Source organism: Gracilinanus agilis, chromosome 4 (assembly GCF_016433145.1).
Source record: "Gracilinanus agilis isolate LMUSP501 chromosome 4, AgileGrace, whole genome shotgun sequence".
NCBI lineage: Eukaryota > Metazoa > Chordata > Mammalia > Didelphimorphia > Didelphidae > Gracilinanus > Gracilinanus agilis.
The window spans coordinates 222,523,037-222,540,731 of NC_058133.1; the positions used below are offsets into that span (position 1 = coordinate 222,523,037).

The window sequence follows — 17,695 nt, forward strand, 5'->3', positions numbered from 1 at the left end:
TATAAATTAGTATTTTAATTAAAGCCATGCTAATAGAGATAAATCATTAGACCACCCACCAGTAAGAAATCAAAACTGCTGCCTCCTCCATTATTATTACCTCTCCTCTCTTCCCTGCCTGCTAGCCAAAGAGTAGCTAAAGAGGGCTTACTTTTGATTCTCCTCCCATTTAAACTGTTCTCTGCGTGGTGATGCAGGCATTCCCACGCCCAAAGAACCAGAAACGGAAACCCGTTGGATGATGGGAAATGTAGTTTGATAATTCCCACATGTCCATAGAAAATATATATATACTTTTAGAAGGCATTTCCCAAATTCCAATTAACACTTTTCCTTTAATTTAGAAGCTGCCTTGTCTTGTGTGATCCTAATTGTTTTAATGTTGACTTGACAGTGTTTTTGTACTTTTTGCCCCGTCTATTTTGGGGTAGCCCAATCTACTTAAGTAGAATTGTTAGTTATAGCTCTCTGGGTAGAGGAAGGGAGATCTTGGATGTGGGGAAAAGAATAGAGACAGGGAAGTCTAGTTTTTATGGCATTTGTTAAAAGCCAACATCTGTATAAACAAGCTCTGACTATGGAACTGAATAGTATATCTTCCTCATTGGTGTTTTGCAGGTTCTGTATATTTGTTGCCTACTCCCAAGGCAACTTGATATTTTTTCTGGCATGGATTAAACTCATTAGATTTGTGTATATCTGTTGGTTCTCTTTTATTAACATTTACCTTTTTTACCTTCTTCTCTTTCTATAGTACGAGATGCAAAAAACTTAATCCCTATGGATCCAAATGGACTTTCAGATCCCTATGTGAAGCTGAAACTTATTCCTGACCCTAAAAATGAAAGTAAACAGAAAACCAAAACAATCCGCTCCACGCTAAACCCACAGTGGAACGAATCATTCACATTGTAAGTAGAAGCCTCTTCTTATGTAATACTTATACCCTTCTGTATGTGATCTATTCCTGCCCTTAATGAGGTAATTTTGTTACAATAATATTATATATTTAGATTATCCTTATGCCTTTCTACTTGTGGATCTCTTCTCAGGTTAATGTACAAACAGAATGTCACTGTTCTTTTCTCTGTCCTCTACAGAGAAAAACTATTTCCTGAGAAGTTATGCAGTGAAAAAAAGAAAAAAAGAAAAAAAAAGAAGTTATGCAGTGAGATTAGGGGTACCATTGGGACCATTTTCTCCCTGATTCATGCTGAAATGATGAATATGTGTTTTTTTTTCTCTCTCATCCTTTCTAGCAAATTAAAACCTACAGACAAAGATAGAAGGTTATCTGTTGAGATCTGGGACTGGGATCGAACAACAAGAAATGATTTTATGGGTTCGCTTTCATTTGGGGTTTCGGAGCTTATGAAAATGCCAGCAAGTGGATGGTAAGACTTGATATAGTCAAATATATCTGCAAATAAGGTAATTTTACTTATAGCTTTGCTTACATAGGGAATTAGAATACTTTTTTTTTTTATCAAAAAACTTCTTCAAAGTGACTGGACAGAGTCCTCTTGGTTTTACTATATCTGATCAAGCATTAATGTGAAAATTAGTGAACTTACAGTTTTTTCCCATTTCTTTGAAAGGTATAAGTTGCTTAATCAAGAAGAAGGTGAATACTACAATGTGCCCATTCCAGAAGGGGATGAAGAAGGAAATGTGGAACTCAGGCAGAAATTTGAAGTAAGGATGAGAACGAAATAGTTTGAATTACCTTCCTCTGACTAAGCAACACTTCAAACAATTAATCTGTACTTTCCAATGCTCAAAAATGTTCATTAGCTACTTGGTTTAAAATATAGATGCTATATTATTTAGCCAGTAATTTAGAACTTTGATCTGAAGCAGCATGGCCCAGTGTTTCTAGTGCTTTGTTTGAGGAGGAAGATATGAATTTAAATCCTGTGATACTTAATAACTGTGATTATGAACTAGTCACTTTACTCTTGTTTACTTCAGGGAACTGCTTAGGACATATTTATTAAGTTGAATGGGTTGCAGTCTCTACAGGCAAAGGGAATTCCCACAACCAAGGTTCTAACAAAATCACAGATTCTTTTTCTAAGAGTATATTTCTTTTTAAGTTCTATTCTTTATTGTCATTTATCATTTGATCAATGAAAACTGGAAATCTAATAGAGTAGATAAGGAAGATTTGTTTAAGAAAAAATAATTTCTTGGACATATGGAAAAAGATAGCTATGTGACACAGTGAATATAATGCCAGCCAAGTCACTTAACCTAATTTGTCAAAGTTTCCTCATTTATAAAATGAACTAGAGAAGGAAATTGCAAGCCACTCCAATATCTTTGCCAAGAAATCTTCAAATGCAGTCACAAAGAATTGGATACAACTGAAATGACTGAACAACAATAATCTATAAAAAAGCCTCAATATTCAGATTTTATAAGGAAGTAGTTTTTCTCTACCATAAGGGAGAAAAGAAGCACTTTGGGTCTCTAATCTTGAGAAGAAAAACACATATGTTTTTCTCCTACAAAACATAATGGGTATATGACTATTGTGGTGAAAGCCTTTCTAAGCAGATATCACTCTGCCTTTTCATTGCTCTTAGACAGACTTCTTATTTTGCTCATCAAGTCAGTCTTTAAGTAAAACACAATTTTGTAAAACAAACAGTTCTGTTGATTTCTCAGTCACCTCAATTAATAAGTTCATTTATATTTCCAACCTCATTTCAAATTTCTATTAATCTGTCTTCTTCATTCCTCTTCCTTCTTTTTCCTTATTAGTTTCTTTCTTTTGGTATGGAGGAGAGACTGGTATTAAATACATTCTTTTTCTCTAAGCTGTATTTTTGTGGCCAGGTCAACCCTTTTGTTTTTTCTAGTTTCTCTACTTACCTCACATTTTAACTTCGTTAAGAGTAATTACAGTTATTTATAATCAACCTTTCTCTGGCTATCATTTCAATTCCTCTTACTCTTCAATTTCTCTTGCTAGAATAAACTAGGAAGTCAACAAATTCCCTAATACAAAGGAAAATCTTTACAAAGGATTATGGCTTAAAAAATAAATGTTTATCTATGCAATATGTATAGTTATACACATGTGTATGTGTGCATGTATGTGTTTGTTTCCTTTTCATGAATCCTATTCATGTATAAGATCTTGTAGCTAGGTGATAAAGTAGATAGAATCGTGAATCTGTTGTCAGGAAAATCCATGTTCAAATCTTGCATTATTTATTTATTAACTGTATGACCTTGGATAAGTTACTTATCCTCTCCCTGTCCCAGTTTCCCTATCTGTAAAATGGAGGGGAAAATAGCATCTATTTCATAGAGTCATTATGGAGACCATGTGATATAATATGTAGAGCTTTGCAAACCTCAAAGTGCTATATAAATATAATTATTTTTGTTGTCATTGTTACAAAAATGGTTTTTCAAAAATGTATTTGCTAAAAAAATAGAACTGTGCAATCTTGTTATGAAGTATGAAAGAGGAGAATAGAATCTTATCCAAGATGATAAGTCACTGTTGTCTGAATAGGTTTTTTTTTAAAGCATTATTGGAATACATATTTTGTGGAGTTTACAGTTCTAATATATAGCCATTTCTTTTATCTATATGTTCTGAAAGAAATGTCCTTTTTCAGTTGAAATTTATTCTGCAAAAACTTTACTTTCTGTACTATAGCCTTACATTTGTTATTATTAACTTTTATATATCATAAAGTAACCTCAATTGTCACATCTTTTGAAGGCCATATAATCTTGGCTCTGGGTATAGGATAGCATGGGTGAAACTGATCTGTACAATATGAAAGCATTGCTTTCTGCTAGTTTTTGACCCACAAAGCTTTATAAAAACTACTTTCAAAATATTGGAATTTTTTAGAACTTTATGTTCTATTGGTGATTTAGGAAGGCTTCTCCGTCACTATTCTCTTTCTATATACAAAGTCTCATACCTCCCATAGTTGTTATGTATGTGACTCTTACCCACAATATTGAAACAAAAATCTCTCGGTTCTACACATATTTAAAAGCTTTTGTTTTGATTGCATAAGCAAAATAGAAGGGGGTGTCTACTTAGATTTATAGCCTTCTTCAGTTGGTATTTAGCCGCAAGAACTGAGAAGTAAGAAGTGAATCCTATTTACTTAACGTTACTAAAAAAACTCCTTTGATCCTTCTTGAATAAATTTGGTTCCTTGTGCATTTATTTGTTTATACTCATTATTTTATGCTTAAAATGGAACTTGGATGTCTCCAGTAAATTAACTAAAAAGAACTATTCTCAGTCTTCTTTTACTCAGTCTAAATAACCCCAGTTCTTTCATCTGATCCTCATATGATATGGACTATAAGCTCTTTGCTAGCTCATTTCCATTCTCTGAATTGAATTTTCCTTTGCTTGGCAGTATCCTTCTTAAACTCTGGCACCTACAACTGAGCATTATATTCCAGGTGAAGTCTTACCAGAACAGAACACAGAAAGATCATTGCCTCTTTAGTCTTACCACTCAGTACAGCCTAATATTTATTGACAGACACATCACACTGCTATCACATTGACCTTGACATCCACTCAGACATCTAAAACTTTTTTCACATTTCTGTCTTAACCACATACCTCCATCCTGTACTTGAAAAATTGGTTTTCTATGCATGTATTAGATTTTACTTGGTCTCTAACAAATTTTATCTTAGTACATTAATCCCAGAGTTTCCTCTTTTTTTTTTAAACCCTTACCTTCTGCTTTGGAGCCAATACTGCGTATTGGCTCCAAGGCAGAAGAGTGGTAAGGGTAGGCAATGAGGGTCAAGTGACTTGCCCAGGGTCACACCTGGGAAGTGTCTGAGGCCAGATTTGAACCTAGGACCTCCCATAACTAGGCCTGGCTCTCAATCCACTGAGCTACCCAGCAGCACCCCTTAATTTCCTCTTCATTTGAGGGGAGGTCACCCTTTTCATCTTTGATTCTGTTCATTTGGTTTCCTTCTTTCCTTTTTTTTTTAGATTAACCAGTTCTTTCTCTTTTATTTGTTTTTTTCAAAGTACCAGCTCCTAGTCTCATTTATTAATTCAATAGTTCTTTTACTTTCAATTTTATTAATTTCTCCTTTAATTTTGAGAATTTCCAATTTAGTTTTTATTGAGGGATTTTTAATTTGTTCTCTTTCTAGTTTTTTTTAATTTACATTCCCAATTCATTCACTTCTTCCCTCTTTGATTTGTTGATAGATACACTCAGGGATATAAATTTTCCCTTGAGTACTGCTTTGGTCACATCTCATGGATTCTGATATGATGTCTCCTCATTGTCATTCTCTTTGATGAAATTATTGTTTCTATGATTTGTTCTTTAACCAACCAATTTTGGAGAATCATATTATTTAATTTCCAATAAATTTTTATTTGCCTCTCCATGTACCCTTACTAATTATTATTTTTATTGCATTATGATTTGAAAAGGTTGCATTTATTATTTCTGCTTTTTTGCATTTGTTTGCCATTTTGTTTTGTTTTTTAAACCCTTACCTTCCATTTTGGAGTCAATACCGTGTATTGACTCCAAGGCAGAAGAGTGGTAAGGGGTAGGCAATGGGGGTTAAGTGACTTGCCCGGGTCACATAGTTGGGAAGTGTCTGAGGCCGGATTTGAACCTAAGATCTCCCATCTCTAGGTCTGGCTCTCAATCCACTGAGCTACCCAGCTGCCCCCTGTTTGCCATGTTTTTATGCCCTATTACATGGTCAATCTTTGTGAGTGCACTATGTGCTGCTGAAAAGAAGGTGTATTCCTTTTTGTTCCTTTTTATTTTTCTCCATATATCTATTAACTATTTTTTCTAAGATTTCATTCACATCTCTTACCTCTTTCTTATTTATTTTTTGGTTTGACTTTTCTAGATCTGATAGAGGAAGGTTCACGTCTCCCACTAGTTTAGTTTTACTATCTATTTCCTCCTTAAGCTCCAATAGTTTCTCCTTTAGAAAGGAGGATGCTAAACCATTTGGTGCATACATGTTGAGTACTGATATTTCCTCATTGTCTATAGTACCTTTTATGAGGATATAATTCCTTCCATATCTCTTTTAATCAGATCTATTTTTACTTTGATTTTGTCAGATATCATGATTGCAATTCCTGCCTTATTTTTCTCAGTTGATGTCCAATAGATTTTGCTCCATCCTCTTACCTTTACCCTGTGTGTGTCTACCTGTCTCATGTGTGTTTCTTGTACACAACATATGGTGAGATTTTGGTTTCTAATCCACTTTGCTCTTTGCTTCCATTTTATGGGTGAGTTTGTCCCATTGACATTCAGAGTTATGATTACCACCTGTGTATTCCCATAATTTTGATTTCCTCTCCTAGTACCGGCCTTTCTTCTTTTACTATTTCCTTCTACATAAGTGTTTTTCTTTTAATCAGTCCCCCTAATCCCCACCCTTATTTTACTTCCCTTCCCAACTCCTCCCTTCATATTCCCCTCTTATTTTTCTTTAGGGTCTATTAAATTCCCTCCCCTCTCTCTTTCCCTCCCTTTTGGTACTTCCCATCCCACTCCCTCCCCTTGGTTTTTCCCTCTCAACTTCCATGTAGGATAAGATAGAATTCGATACCCCAGTGGATCTGGATGTTCTTCCCTCTCAGAATTGATTCCACTGAGAGTAAGGTTTAAGAATTACCTATTAGCACACTCTTCCTCTCCTTCTTATCATAGTATCCTTCCTCTCCCATGGGCCTCCTTATGTAATATAATTTATCCTATTTTTCTTCTTCCTTCAAGTTTCTCTTGTTGCGTCTTCTATTCTCCACCCCCCTTTTTTTTACATATCATCTTAAACCACTTATTACCCCAACCTCTGCCTCTGAATAATTCTTCTAACTACTATGACAGTTGAATGATAGAGGAATGGAGGGAGACAGGAATACTTGGTATGACAGTTAAATACTTAACTTAGCCAGTAAAACTAATTAAATTTTTGTGAGTCCTTTGGGGTTATATTGAGACAGTAGGAAGTAACATTAAAGGATTTTAATAATAAAATAAGGTGGGGCAAACTATTTTTTTTACCCTTGTACTTTGGTGTATTGTCTCATAGGTGGAAGAGTGGTAAGGGTGGGCAATGGGGGTCAAGTGACTTGCCCAGAGTCACACAGCTGGGAAGTGGCTGAGGCCGGGTTTGAACCTAGGACCTCCTGTCTCTAGGCCTGACTCTCACTCCACTGAGCCACCCAGCTGCCCTGGGGCAAACTATTCTTAACAGCTACAGGAGGGAAGAAACAGGGGTTTAGGTGTCCAGGGAATCAGGGCAGGGGAGATAAAACTTACACTACACCATACTAGTCCAAATGCAAGCTTGACAGGGTTTTGGGGATCTCACTGCTTTTTCCAACAATGTTCTCAGCTGTTCCAGGGTCCAGGATGGTGGTAATGTCCATAAACTCCACTGGGTCACTCCAATAGGCTATCACAGGCCCGGAGGTCCACCCTCCAAAGCTAATGATCCAGACCTATTTGTAGTTCCTCAAATGCAGTCCAAGTGGGGTTTCTCCAGTGAGATCAGGGGAAAAGCTCCTCCACCAGTGGCAAAAAACTTCCAACTGTTCCAGAGTTCAAAAGCCCTATGACCTTTCAGCCACATTCCAAAAGCCCTTAGAATGTTCAGCTCAAGCTTGCATTTTCCAATATACTTTTCTAAATTTTTCGCCTATCTACCTTGACTTATTCCTTATTACATAGTGAATACAGTTTTTGAGAGTTACAAATATCATTTTCCATATAGGAATATAAACAATTTAACTTTACTGAAGCCCTTAAAATTTTTTTCCCTCTTTCTTGTTTACCTTTTCATGTTTCTCTTGAATTTTGTATTTGGGCACCAAATTTTCCTTTTATTTCTGGACTTTTCTTTGCAAATACTTGGGAATCTTCTATTTTGTTAAATGCCCATACTTTCCCCTGGAAGTATCTAGTAAGTTTTGATGGGTAGATGATCCTTGGTTGTAGACCCAATTCTCTTGCCTTTCTAAATATCATATTCCAAGCTTTGAGGTGCTGTAATGTGGAAGCTGCCAGATCCTGTGTAATCTTGACTGCAACTCCTTGATATCTGAATTGTCTCTTTCTGGCTTCTTAGCAATAATTTCTCCTTGGCTTCGAAGGTCTTGAATTTGGCAATTACATTTCTGGAGGTTGTCTTTTGAGGATTTAATATAGAGAGTGATCTATGGACTCTTTCAATGTCTATTTTGCCCTCTTGTTCAAGAATATCAGGACAATGGATAATCTTGAATAATTTCTTGTAATATGATGTCAAGGCTTCTGTTTTTTTTCTAGATTTTTAGGTAGACCTATGATTCTCAAATTGTCTCTGCTGGATGTCTTTTCCAGGTCCATCATCTTCTCAATGAGATATTTCATTTTTCCTTCTATTTTGTCATTCTTTTGACTTTGCTTTATTAAATCTTGCTGTCTTATGAGATCATTAGCTTCTACTTGCCCAATTCTAGTCTTTAAAGACTGGTTTTCAGCTATGATCTTTTTATTTTCCTTTTCTGTTTGGTCCATTTTTTTTCATGGCTTCTAGCAGGTGAATTCTGGTTTCCATTTGCATTTTGTTTCATGTGATATTTGTGCCTCTTTTTCCAAGTGGGAGATTCTGTCTTTTAAACTGTTATTTTCCTTTTGAATTACTTGTATTTCTTTCTCCCACTTTTCTTTCCATTGTTCCTCCATCTTTCTTACTTGGTTATTGAACTCCAATTTGAGTTCCTTAAGAGCTTTTGGCAAATTTCCATTTTTTTTGAAAGTCTGGATGTGTTTGATTGTTTGTCACTCTTTGCTATTGCCTCTATACTCTGCTCCTTTTCTCCATAGAAAGTTATCCAATGTCAGAGACTTTCTCTGCTGTATCTTATTCTATTTTGTATTTGTGGATTGTAGTTCCTGGGTGTTCATGGCCATTGCTTTGTTAGTTTTATCTTCCCTTATCAACCAGAAGTATGAGTGAGGAGAGCAGGCAGCACTCACAGAGCAGTTTTTGCCCTGAGGCTATTTTTGGAGTCTCTGTGGCATCTGCTGTGGGCAGCCTATTTCTGTACTATTTCTGTTCTCACACTGAGGGAAGGGGAGGGGTCCCAAATCTCACTGCCAAGGCTTTGCACTGACCTCAGGTCTAAGACTGTGGTGCCCTCAACCAGCTCCCAAGAATTTAGAGATTTCCCTGTCCTTTGTTCTGACTCTGGCACAGTAGGTGGTGTGTGTATGATCAGCTCACACTTTTGTAGATATAATTTTATCCTTTTATAGCATGGAAATGCCCAAGCCCTTCAAGCCTGCACCCTATGGTAGAGTCCCTTTCCTTGTCTGATTTTGATTTTTGTCCACTTGAGATACTTTGTTGTGATTGGTAATAGGAAAAGTCATGAAGTTCCTTCTACATGCAGCCATCTTCACACAGAAGTCCCCAACATATCTTTGAAAGGTCCTATTTGTCATCTTTGGTATCCTTCATCACATATAGCTAATTCTGATAGCACTCCTAGTATTAATTTTTCATTACCGTGTCACATTCATATTCATTCTCTACTACCTTAACTTCTTCCATCTTTAGTACACTGCTTTGTAAAAATCTAGTTTATTTAATCTAGGTTAGTATGTGTCCTATGTATCTACTTTTGGTTCTCTAGACAATTCCCATTTTTCCTCTTTATTAGAAATGATTCTTTTTATGTCTTCAGAACTTTATTCTTGAGTATCTCTCATCATTCATTGGCTAATTTCATTCATAGAATATCAGCCCATGGGTTCCTACCTATCTCTGGACCCTTTGCAGTCTGCTTTCTTAAAATCTAACATGCATTCAAGATAATACTGCATTTTGTCTCCTTCTTTATCTTTGTGACTACATCACAAAGGATGGTTACTTCCTCCCAGAGTTTCCATCATTTCCACCCCGGCAACCATTTACTCTCTACTAATAAGAATCAGATTCAAAATACAATCCTCTCTCCCCCTTGTTGGTTTCCATCTCTTTCAAGACATTAAATTATTAGCAAGGCAAATCAGGAAATTGTTCACTGCTTTACTTAGAAATGCACACACACACAGAGAGATAAAGATTATGTATAGATAATTGACATGGCCTTACTATTCATTAATATCATACAGAATAATTCATCAATAAGTTACTATTGGGTATTCACTTTGTGAAGTACAATGAGGGAATATAAAAGAATAAGAGAGGGAATTCTTACTCTCCAAAACATACAACCTAATTGGGGAAGGAAGTACAAAGGCAGAACCAAGGTTCCTTGAGCATCTCGTACCTACCCCTGGATAGCTTTTTCAAAATATAGACTTCTCCCTCTCTCTTTTCTTCTCTCTTCTCTCTACCAGCTATGCCCTCAAATATAGTATAATATAACTGAAGAATAAAAAGGAAGGTTTCCTTGCATCCGATGACATTGGAAACTCAGAACATTTACAAATCTTGGATGTCTTTTGAATCCTCACAGAGAAAATTTTTGGGTGTCTGAATTCTTCCAAATACCTAGAATATGATTAAGACCTAAAATGTATGGATGAGCATTGTTGAACCAATGTTTTCTACTACATTTAATAATCAATAGACCATATGTCAGAGGCTACTATTTAATGAGTTTCAGAGAGTCCCTGGGATTTTGATATTATTTCATTCTTTCAGTGATTATTGAAATTTATCTTTGTGAATGGAGAAATACTTACTGACAGCTCTTGTAATCTGCATCTTCATGTTTGACTTCCTGGACTAAAATCTCCTGGCCTGTCAGTCTAAGTTTTGTAAAAAATTATGATACTCCAAAAGACCAAATGACTCTATTCCTTAAGAAGTAGGTTGAAAATCAAAAAAGCTTTTTCTTCTAAGGATACAAATCTCATGTGAAAGCTTTACCTTTATCAGAGAGCAAAATTTTGGAATAGCCCAGAGACTTGTTAACATCAGATGTGGTAAGTTATTTTACCCAAACATTGTATGTTCCTTCATTTAACAATCGAACTTATGAAGTAGTACCAGCACAATATGCATTCCTCTAAATATATTTAAAAATATTATTTCTTTTGTTTTTCTGTCACCTTCCTTTCCCAATATTTCTCTCTTCTTCATGTTGACAACTATTCCTTAAAACAATGGAAAAAGAAAGAAGAAAGTCAGTTCAGCAAAACTGAGCCAGAAATAATATTATCCTATACTGATTGTTGAGAAGAGAGAGACAGAGAGAGAGAGAGACAGAGAGAGAGAGGGAAGGAGGGAGGGAGAGAGAGATTACATCCTCATATTTCTCTATGGAGAGTTAATCAAAAGAGATGGACAGGGAAATGATTAAATTAAAAGGTAATAATGAAGCATTAGCATTCTATTTCATTCTCTTTGATGAAATTATTTATTGTTTCTATGGCTTGTTCTTTAACCCACTTATTCTTTAGGATTAAGTTATTTAGTCCCCAATTAATTTTTAGCTTTTGTTTCCATGGTCTTCTATTATATAAAGTTTTATATAAAGGTTTTATATAAAGTTTTATTGCATTGTGCTCTGAAAAGGATTTAATATTTCTGCTTTTCTACTATAATGTAATAATGCCCTAATATATGGTCAGTTTTTGTAAAGGTACTACATACCACTCAGTAGAAAGTATATTCCTTTCTATTCTCATTCAATTCTCTCCACATATCTATCATATTTAACTTATTTAAGATTCTATTTGACTTCTTTCTTATTTATTTTTTGGTTAGATTTATCTAATTCTAAGAGGAGAAAATTGAATTCCCCTATTATTATTGTTTTGTTTTCTATTTCCACTTGTAACTCATATTGCTTTTCTTTTAAAAATATGGATGCTATAATATTTGGTGCTTATAGGTTTAATATTGATAATACTTCATTATCTATGATACATTTAAATTTAATATAGTTTCCTTGTTTATCTCTTTTGATAAAATCTATTTTAATGTTAACTTTGTCAGGGATCCATGATTGCTACTCCTACTTTATTAATGTATCAGTTGAGGCATAGTATATTCTACTACAGACCTTTATTTTTACTCTATTTGTCTCTCTCATTTTAAAATGTGTTTGTTGTAAATGATGTATTGTCATGTTTTGATTTTTGATCCATTTTGCTATCCATTTCCATTTTATGGGTGCATTCATCCCATTTGCATTTGAAATCATACTAACTAGTTACATATTTCTCTCTATTCTATTTTTCTTCACTCTCTTCTCCCTTTTCTTCTGCCCTATTCATCCCCAGAAGTCCAATTTCTTCTGATGACTACCTCTCCAATCCTCACCCCTTCTAAGAGTCTCTTCCCTATTCTCTCTCCTTGCCTTCCTAGTTCCAAAAACAATCAAACCACCCTTCTAAGAGTTTCTACCTCTTTTTATCCTAGTTCTTATTCTGTCCAACCTTCCAAAAGTTCCTCCCTTATCACCTGCTGTTCTATTTCTTGATATGAACTCCCTTCTAAAAATCTTTCCCTTATCCCATACTATTTCTTGATATGGACTCCCTTCTAGGAATTTCTTCCTCATCCTATCCTCTTGCTCTCTTTTCTCTTAATCTATACTCCCTTATCTTAGACCCTCCTTAATCCTATCCCTTCATTCTATTTCTTTTGTAAGTTAAAATTTTTAATCCTCTATAGTTGTATATATTATTCCTTCTTTAACTAAAATATGATAAGAATAGTATTCTAGTACTACTAGGCCTCCACACTTTCCTCCCCTTCTCTGTGACAGTTCTTCCATTCATGCCTTTTTTTGCATGAGATAATTGTTCCATTTTACCTCTTCCTACCCTATCTTATTGTCTTCAGCTTATTCTATTATATTCAAGTTGACCTCAAATCTTCTATCTATATATGCTCTTTCAAACTACTCAAGTAATGATTTCATTCTTATGGTAAAATTTTCCTGTAAAAAATTAAACAGACCGGGGTTAAGATGGCGGCAGAGTAAAAAGCAGCTCTTAACCTCTCCTGACCGAAACACACAAGACTCCTCAAGGGGACATAAAAAGAAGTCCAGACGAATGGAAATTATTCAGCAAAATTGCCCTGAAGTCCTACAAGAGGGCAATATAGACATTAAAAGGATCCATAGAACACCCGCGACATTAGATCCAGATAAGAAAACGCCCAGGAATATAACTGCCAAATTCAAGAGCTTTCAAGCAAAAGAAAAAATCTTACAAGAAGCCAGAAAGAAACAATTCAAATATCAAGGAGCACCAATCAGGATCACACAGGATCTGGCAGCCTCCACGCTAAAAGACCGCAAGGCTTGGAATACAATATTCAGAAAGGCAAGAGAGCTGGGCCTGCAACCACGGACTTGAATATAAAGAGGGAAACTATAAATAAGTTAAGTGAACACATAATTGTATACTTGTCAGATCTGTGGGAAAGGAAAGACTTTAAAACCAAGCAAGAGTTAGAGAAAATTACAAAATGTAAATTAAATGGCTTTGACTATTTTAAACCAAAAAGCTTTTGTACAAACAAAAACAATGTAGTCAAAATCAGGAGGGAAACAACAAATTGGGAAAAAATCTTTATAACGAAAAACTCTGACAGGGGTCTAATTACTCAAATATACAAGGAGTTAAAGCAATTGTATAAAACATCAAGCCATTCCCCAATTGATAAATGGGCAAGAGACATGAATAGGCAATTTTCAGGTAAAGAAATCAAAAGTATCAATAAGCACATGAGAAAGTGTTCCAAATCTCTAATAATTAGAGAAATGCAAATCAAAACAACTCTGAGGTATCACCTCACACCTAGCAGATTGGCTAAAATGAAAGAAGGGGAGAGTAATGAATGTTGGAGGGGATGTGGCAAAATTGGGACATTAATGCATTGCTGGTGGAGTTGTGAACTGATCCAGCCATTCTGGCTGGCAATTTGGAATCATGCTCAAAGGGCTATAAAAGAATGCCTGCCCTTTGATCCAGCCGTACCATTGTTGGGTTTGTACCCCAAAGAGATCATAGATAAACAGACTTGCACGAAAATATTTATAGCAGCGCTTTTTGTAGTAGCAAAAAAACTGGAAAAGGAGGGTATGTCCTTCAATTGGGGAATGGCTGAACAAACTGTGGTATATGCTGGTGATGGAATACTATTGTGCTAAAAGGAATAATAAACTGGAGGAGTTCCAGGTGAACTGGAAAGACCTCCAGGAACAGATGCAGAGTGAAAGGAGCAGAGGCAGAAAAACATTGTACACAGAGACTGATATACTATGGTAAAATCGAATGTAATGGGCTTCTGTACCAGCAGCAATACAATGACCCAGGACAGTTTTGACGGATTTATGGTAAAGAACGCTACCCACATTCAGAGGAAGGACTGCAGGAGAGGAAACATATAAGAAAAACAACTGCTTGAACGCATGGGTCGGGGTGGACATGATTGAGGATGTGGACTCGAAACTACCACACCAATGCAACTACCAACAATTTGGAAATAGGTCTTGATCAAGGACACAAGTTACAACCAGTGGAAATGTGCGTTGGCCATGGGTGGGGGGAGAGCGGGGGGTGAAGGGGAAAGTAGGAGCATGAATCATGTAAACATGTTAAAAATGGATATTAATAAATGTTTAAATTTTTTAAAAAATTAAACAATTTGACTTTGTTAACATCAGATGTGATAAGTTATTTTACCCAAAGGAATATTGTAATATTGTATTATAATTTTTCTTTCATGTTTACCTTCTTATGGTTCTTATAGATCAAATTTGTTATGGAGTTCTAGTGTTTTCCCCCAAGAATAGTTGAAAGTCTTTTCATTCATTAAACATCTATTTCTTTCCTTTTGTAATTATGCTTAGCTTTGTTGAGTATGTTACCCTTGGTTGTAAATCTAGCTCCTTTGCTCTTCAAAATACTGTGTTCCTCATTCTTTGTTCTTTTCATGTCAAAGCTGTTAAGTTATTCTGATTGTATCTTATCAATGCCTATGTATTTTCTTCTTGAGATCTCTATCAGCTGGTGATTAATGAACTCTTCCAACTTCTATCTTACCCTCCAGTTCCAAAATGCCTGGGCAATTTTCCTTAATAGTTTCTTGGAGCATAATGCCTAAGCCTTTTTTGTCATAACTTTCTGGTAGTCCAATAGTTCTTCTATTGTCTCCTCAAATATGTTTTCTTAGTCAATGTTTTTATAATGACATTTCATATTCTCTTCTATTTTTTATTCTTTTGATTTTGCTTTCTAACTTCTTGTTGCCTTAGTTAGTCACTAGCTTGTCCTTGTCCAATTCTAATTTTTAATGTTATTTTCTTCTGTGGGTTTTTAGATCTTTTTTCCATTTAGGTGACCTTTCTTTTATATTTTTCTTGCATTGTTTTTATTTTTTCTAATTTTTCCTCAATCTCTCTTATTTGTTTTTTGAAATCTTTTTAAGGTCTTCCAAAAACTATTTTTCATCTTATGAATACTTGACATTTTTCTTTGTGTTTTAACTTCACTGTCCTCTGAATTTAAAACTTGGCCTTCTCTGTCCCCATAGTAGCTATATATAGTTAGGTTCCTTCTCCTTTGCTTATCAGTATTTTTAAAATTTTAGCAGCCAATAGACTTAATTGGGCTCTGTTCTCATGATGTGGAATATGTTGCCTCAGGATTTAGGCAGGGGGGAGGTTTTGCTTGTTGTTTCCTGAGCCTTACTTAGTTCATACAATTTCTATAATCTAGGGCCAGATATAGTCCCTACTTCCCCTGTCTCATACCTCAGTCTTTAATTAACCTCAGATCCTCCAACCAGGCCTCATCCCACACCTCTACCCTGGAGTTCTGCCACTACAAACAGACAGATCCACTCCCTTTGGTTTCCAGCTGTCTGGAAGTACCTGCTCACTTCCCCCTGGAAAGGCAGCAAGGGACTCCACCCTCCTTTGGGTAACAACAGCCAACAGACCCTTGACCCTCAGCAACCACTTGCATCATTGTGCACTACTTCCTCACTCCTCTTCTGAATCTGTAGCCTGGGAAGAAGAAATATCTGGTTGGTGAGCCCATGTTCTTGAAGTCTTTCCTCAGTTATCTTCCAAGTCCCAAGCTGTGAGGAAGGAATCTCTAGCACTGAGACTGTAGCCCACAAAGTTGCTCCAAGAGCTCACTGCCCACTGACTCTGGTATCCGCCACTGTGTTGTTGCTCCCAGGTTAAGCATGTTTCATTCTTAGAAATATGAATTCATAGAGGAAGCAATGACAGATGGAAATTAGTTACTCTCTGTCCAAATTATGAAACCTGGCCCAACTGCCTGCCCTCATCTTGATTGTTCTCTATCCTATTTGGAAATTTGTCTACTACTAGTTTCCCACTATGTGTATGAGGTTAATTCTTTTTCTTAAAAAATATTAAGAACATCCTTGAGATTTAATTGGCTCAGAGTACTAAATGAGAATCTGGCCCTTGATTTAGCTTCCTGGTCACCTGATTTCAAAAAAGCCATAAGAAGCTCCAACTGCTCCCAAAGGCTTGACTTGTAGACTATCATGGACAGCAAAGGGGCAAGAAGAATGCACTTAACTGAACCAAAGCTAGAGCTTCACTGAATTTTGTTAACTGTTACATGTTTTATTTTATTACAGACCAAACCAAATCCCTGGTCTGAGCCAGCATTGTCCAGCTAACTCTGTGATCCCAACTATGGTTCTTTGTTCTTCTCTCCACCCCCAAAACCACCCCACTACCATTTTGGGTACTGAATTCCCCTAGGATCTCACACATCCATTCTTCTGGGCAAAATGTTATCCATAGAGGCATAATACATCAAGAAAAGGCTTCTTCCATCAAATTAAATCCACCTTGAGGTCTCCCTTCAACTCTTCACTCTCACCTCATATATTAAATCCATTGCTAAATTTTCGTGTTTTTACCTTCAAAACATCTTTTTTGATACCTTTTTTTTTGATACAGAAGCTAAAGACTATCTAGGAGTTCATCAACATCCTGAACTTAGATCCAGAAAGCAGTACTAGACTAGATTCATAAGTTTCCTAACCCACTCTCCAATCCCTTTACCCCAACCAACTTATTCAAATAAATCCTTAGTTTAATTTATAAACTAGTGTCTAATACCTTCATCTTAGATCTAAGTAGACTGCTGTTCAAGATTCTAGAGGGAGATAGAGCAACTCCATTATTGTTAGACAGGAAGCACTGTACATCTCTTCCTGTCTAATCTCTCTGTCACCCAATAGGAGTTATTTCCTTAGTCAGGTCAGAGGCTGAAGGGAAATCTTCTTAAAGGGGTTTAGTCCTTGCCAGGGGAATTACATCAATCCCTTGGCTGGCTTAGGCACTGGCACTTGTCATACCTACATCCAGTACCATCAGTAGATCGCTTGTGATTAAGCCACACTAACTTCCTGACTGCTTATAGCTTTACCAACCTACATTACAGAATCAGCATTAAACCTTCATTACAAAGTGCAGTGGTTAATTAGTTGTTGAGACTCTGCAAAAGATTACTAGAGAGTAGAAGGTGAGCACAGATGAGGCTAGAAAGAAAGGAAAGAAGGAAGAGAGAAAGAGAAAGAAAGATAGAAAAAGAAAGAAAGAAAGAAAGAAAGAAAGAAAGAAAGAAAGAAAGAAAGAAAGAAAGAAAGAAAGAAAGAAAGAAAGAAAGAAAGAAAGAAAGAG

General features: G+C 35.9%; 1 protein-coding gene across 3 annotated transcripts in view; it reads left to right on the forward strand.

Moving 5' to 3' along the window:
• The window catches only part of PRKCA (protein kinase C alpha), a 553,531-nt gene that overhangs the window by 462,440 nt on the left and 73,396 nt on the right, over positions 1–17,695 (forward strand). For 2 of the 3 annotated variants that reach the window (XM_044674181.1, XM_044674182.1), the window contains exons 6-8: positions 755–911; positions 1,260–1,394; positions 1,599–1,695. In XM_044674181.1, the coding sequence (XP_044530116.1) occupies positions 755–911; positions 1,260–1,394; positions 1,599–1,695 (389 nt within the window). Of the gene's footprint in view, positions 1–754; positions 912–1,259; positions 1,395–1,598; positions 1,696–3,619; positions 3,650–17,695 lie in introns of all 3 variants that reach the window. The other variant, XM_044674183.1, reaches the window with a different exon arrangement.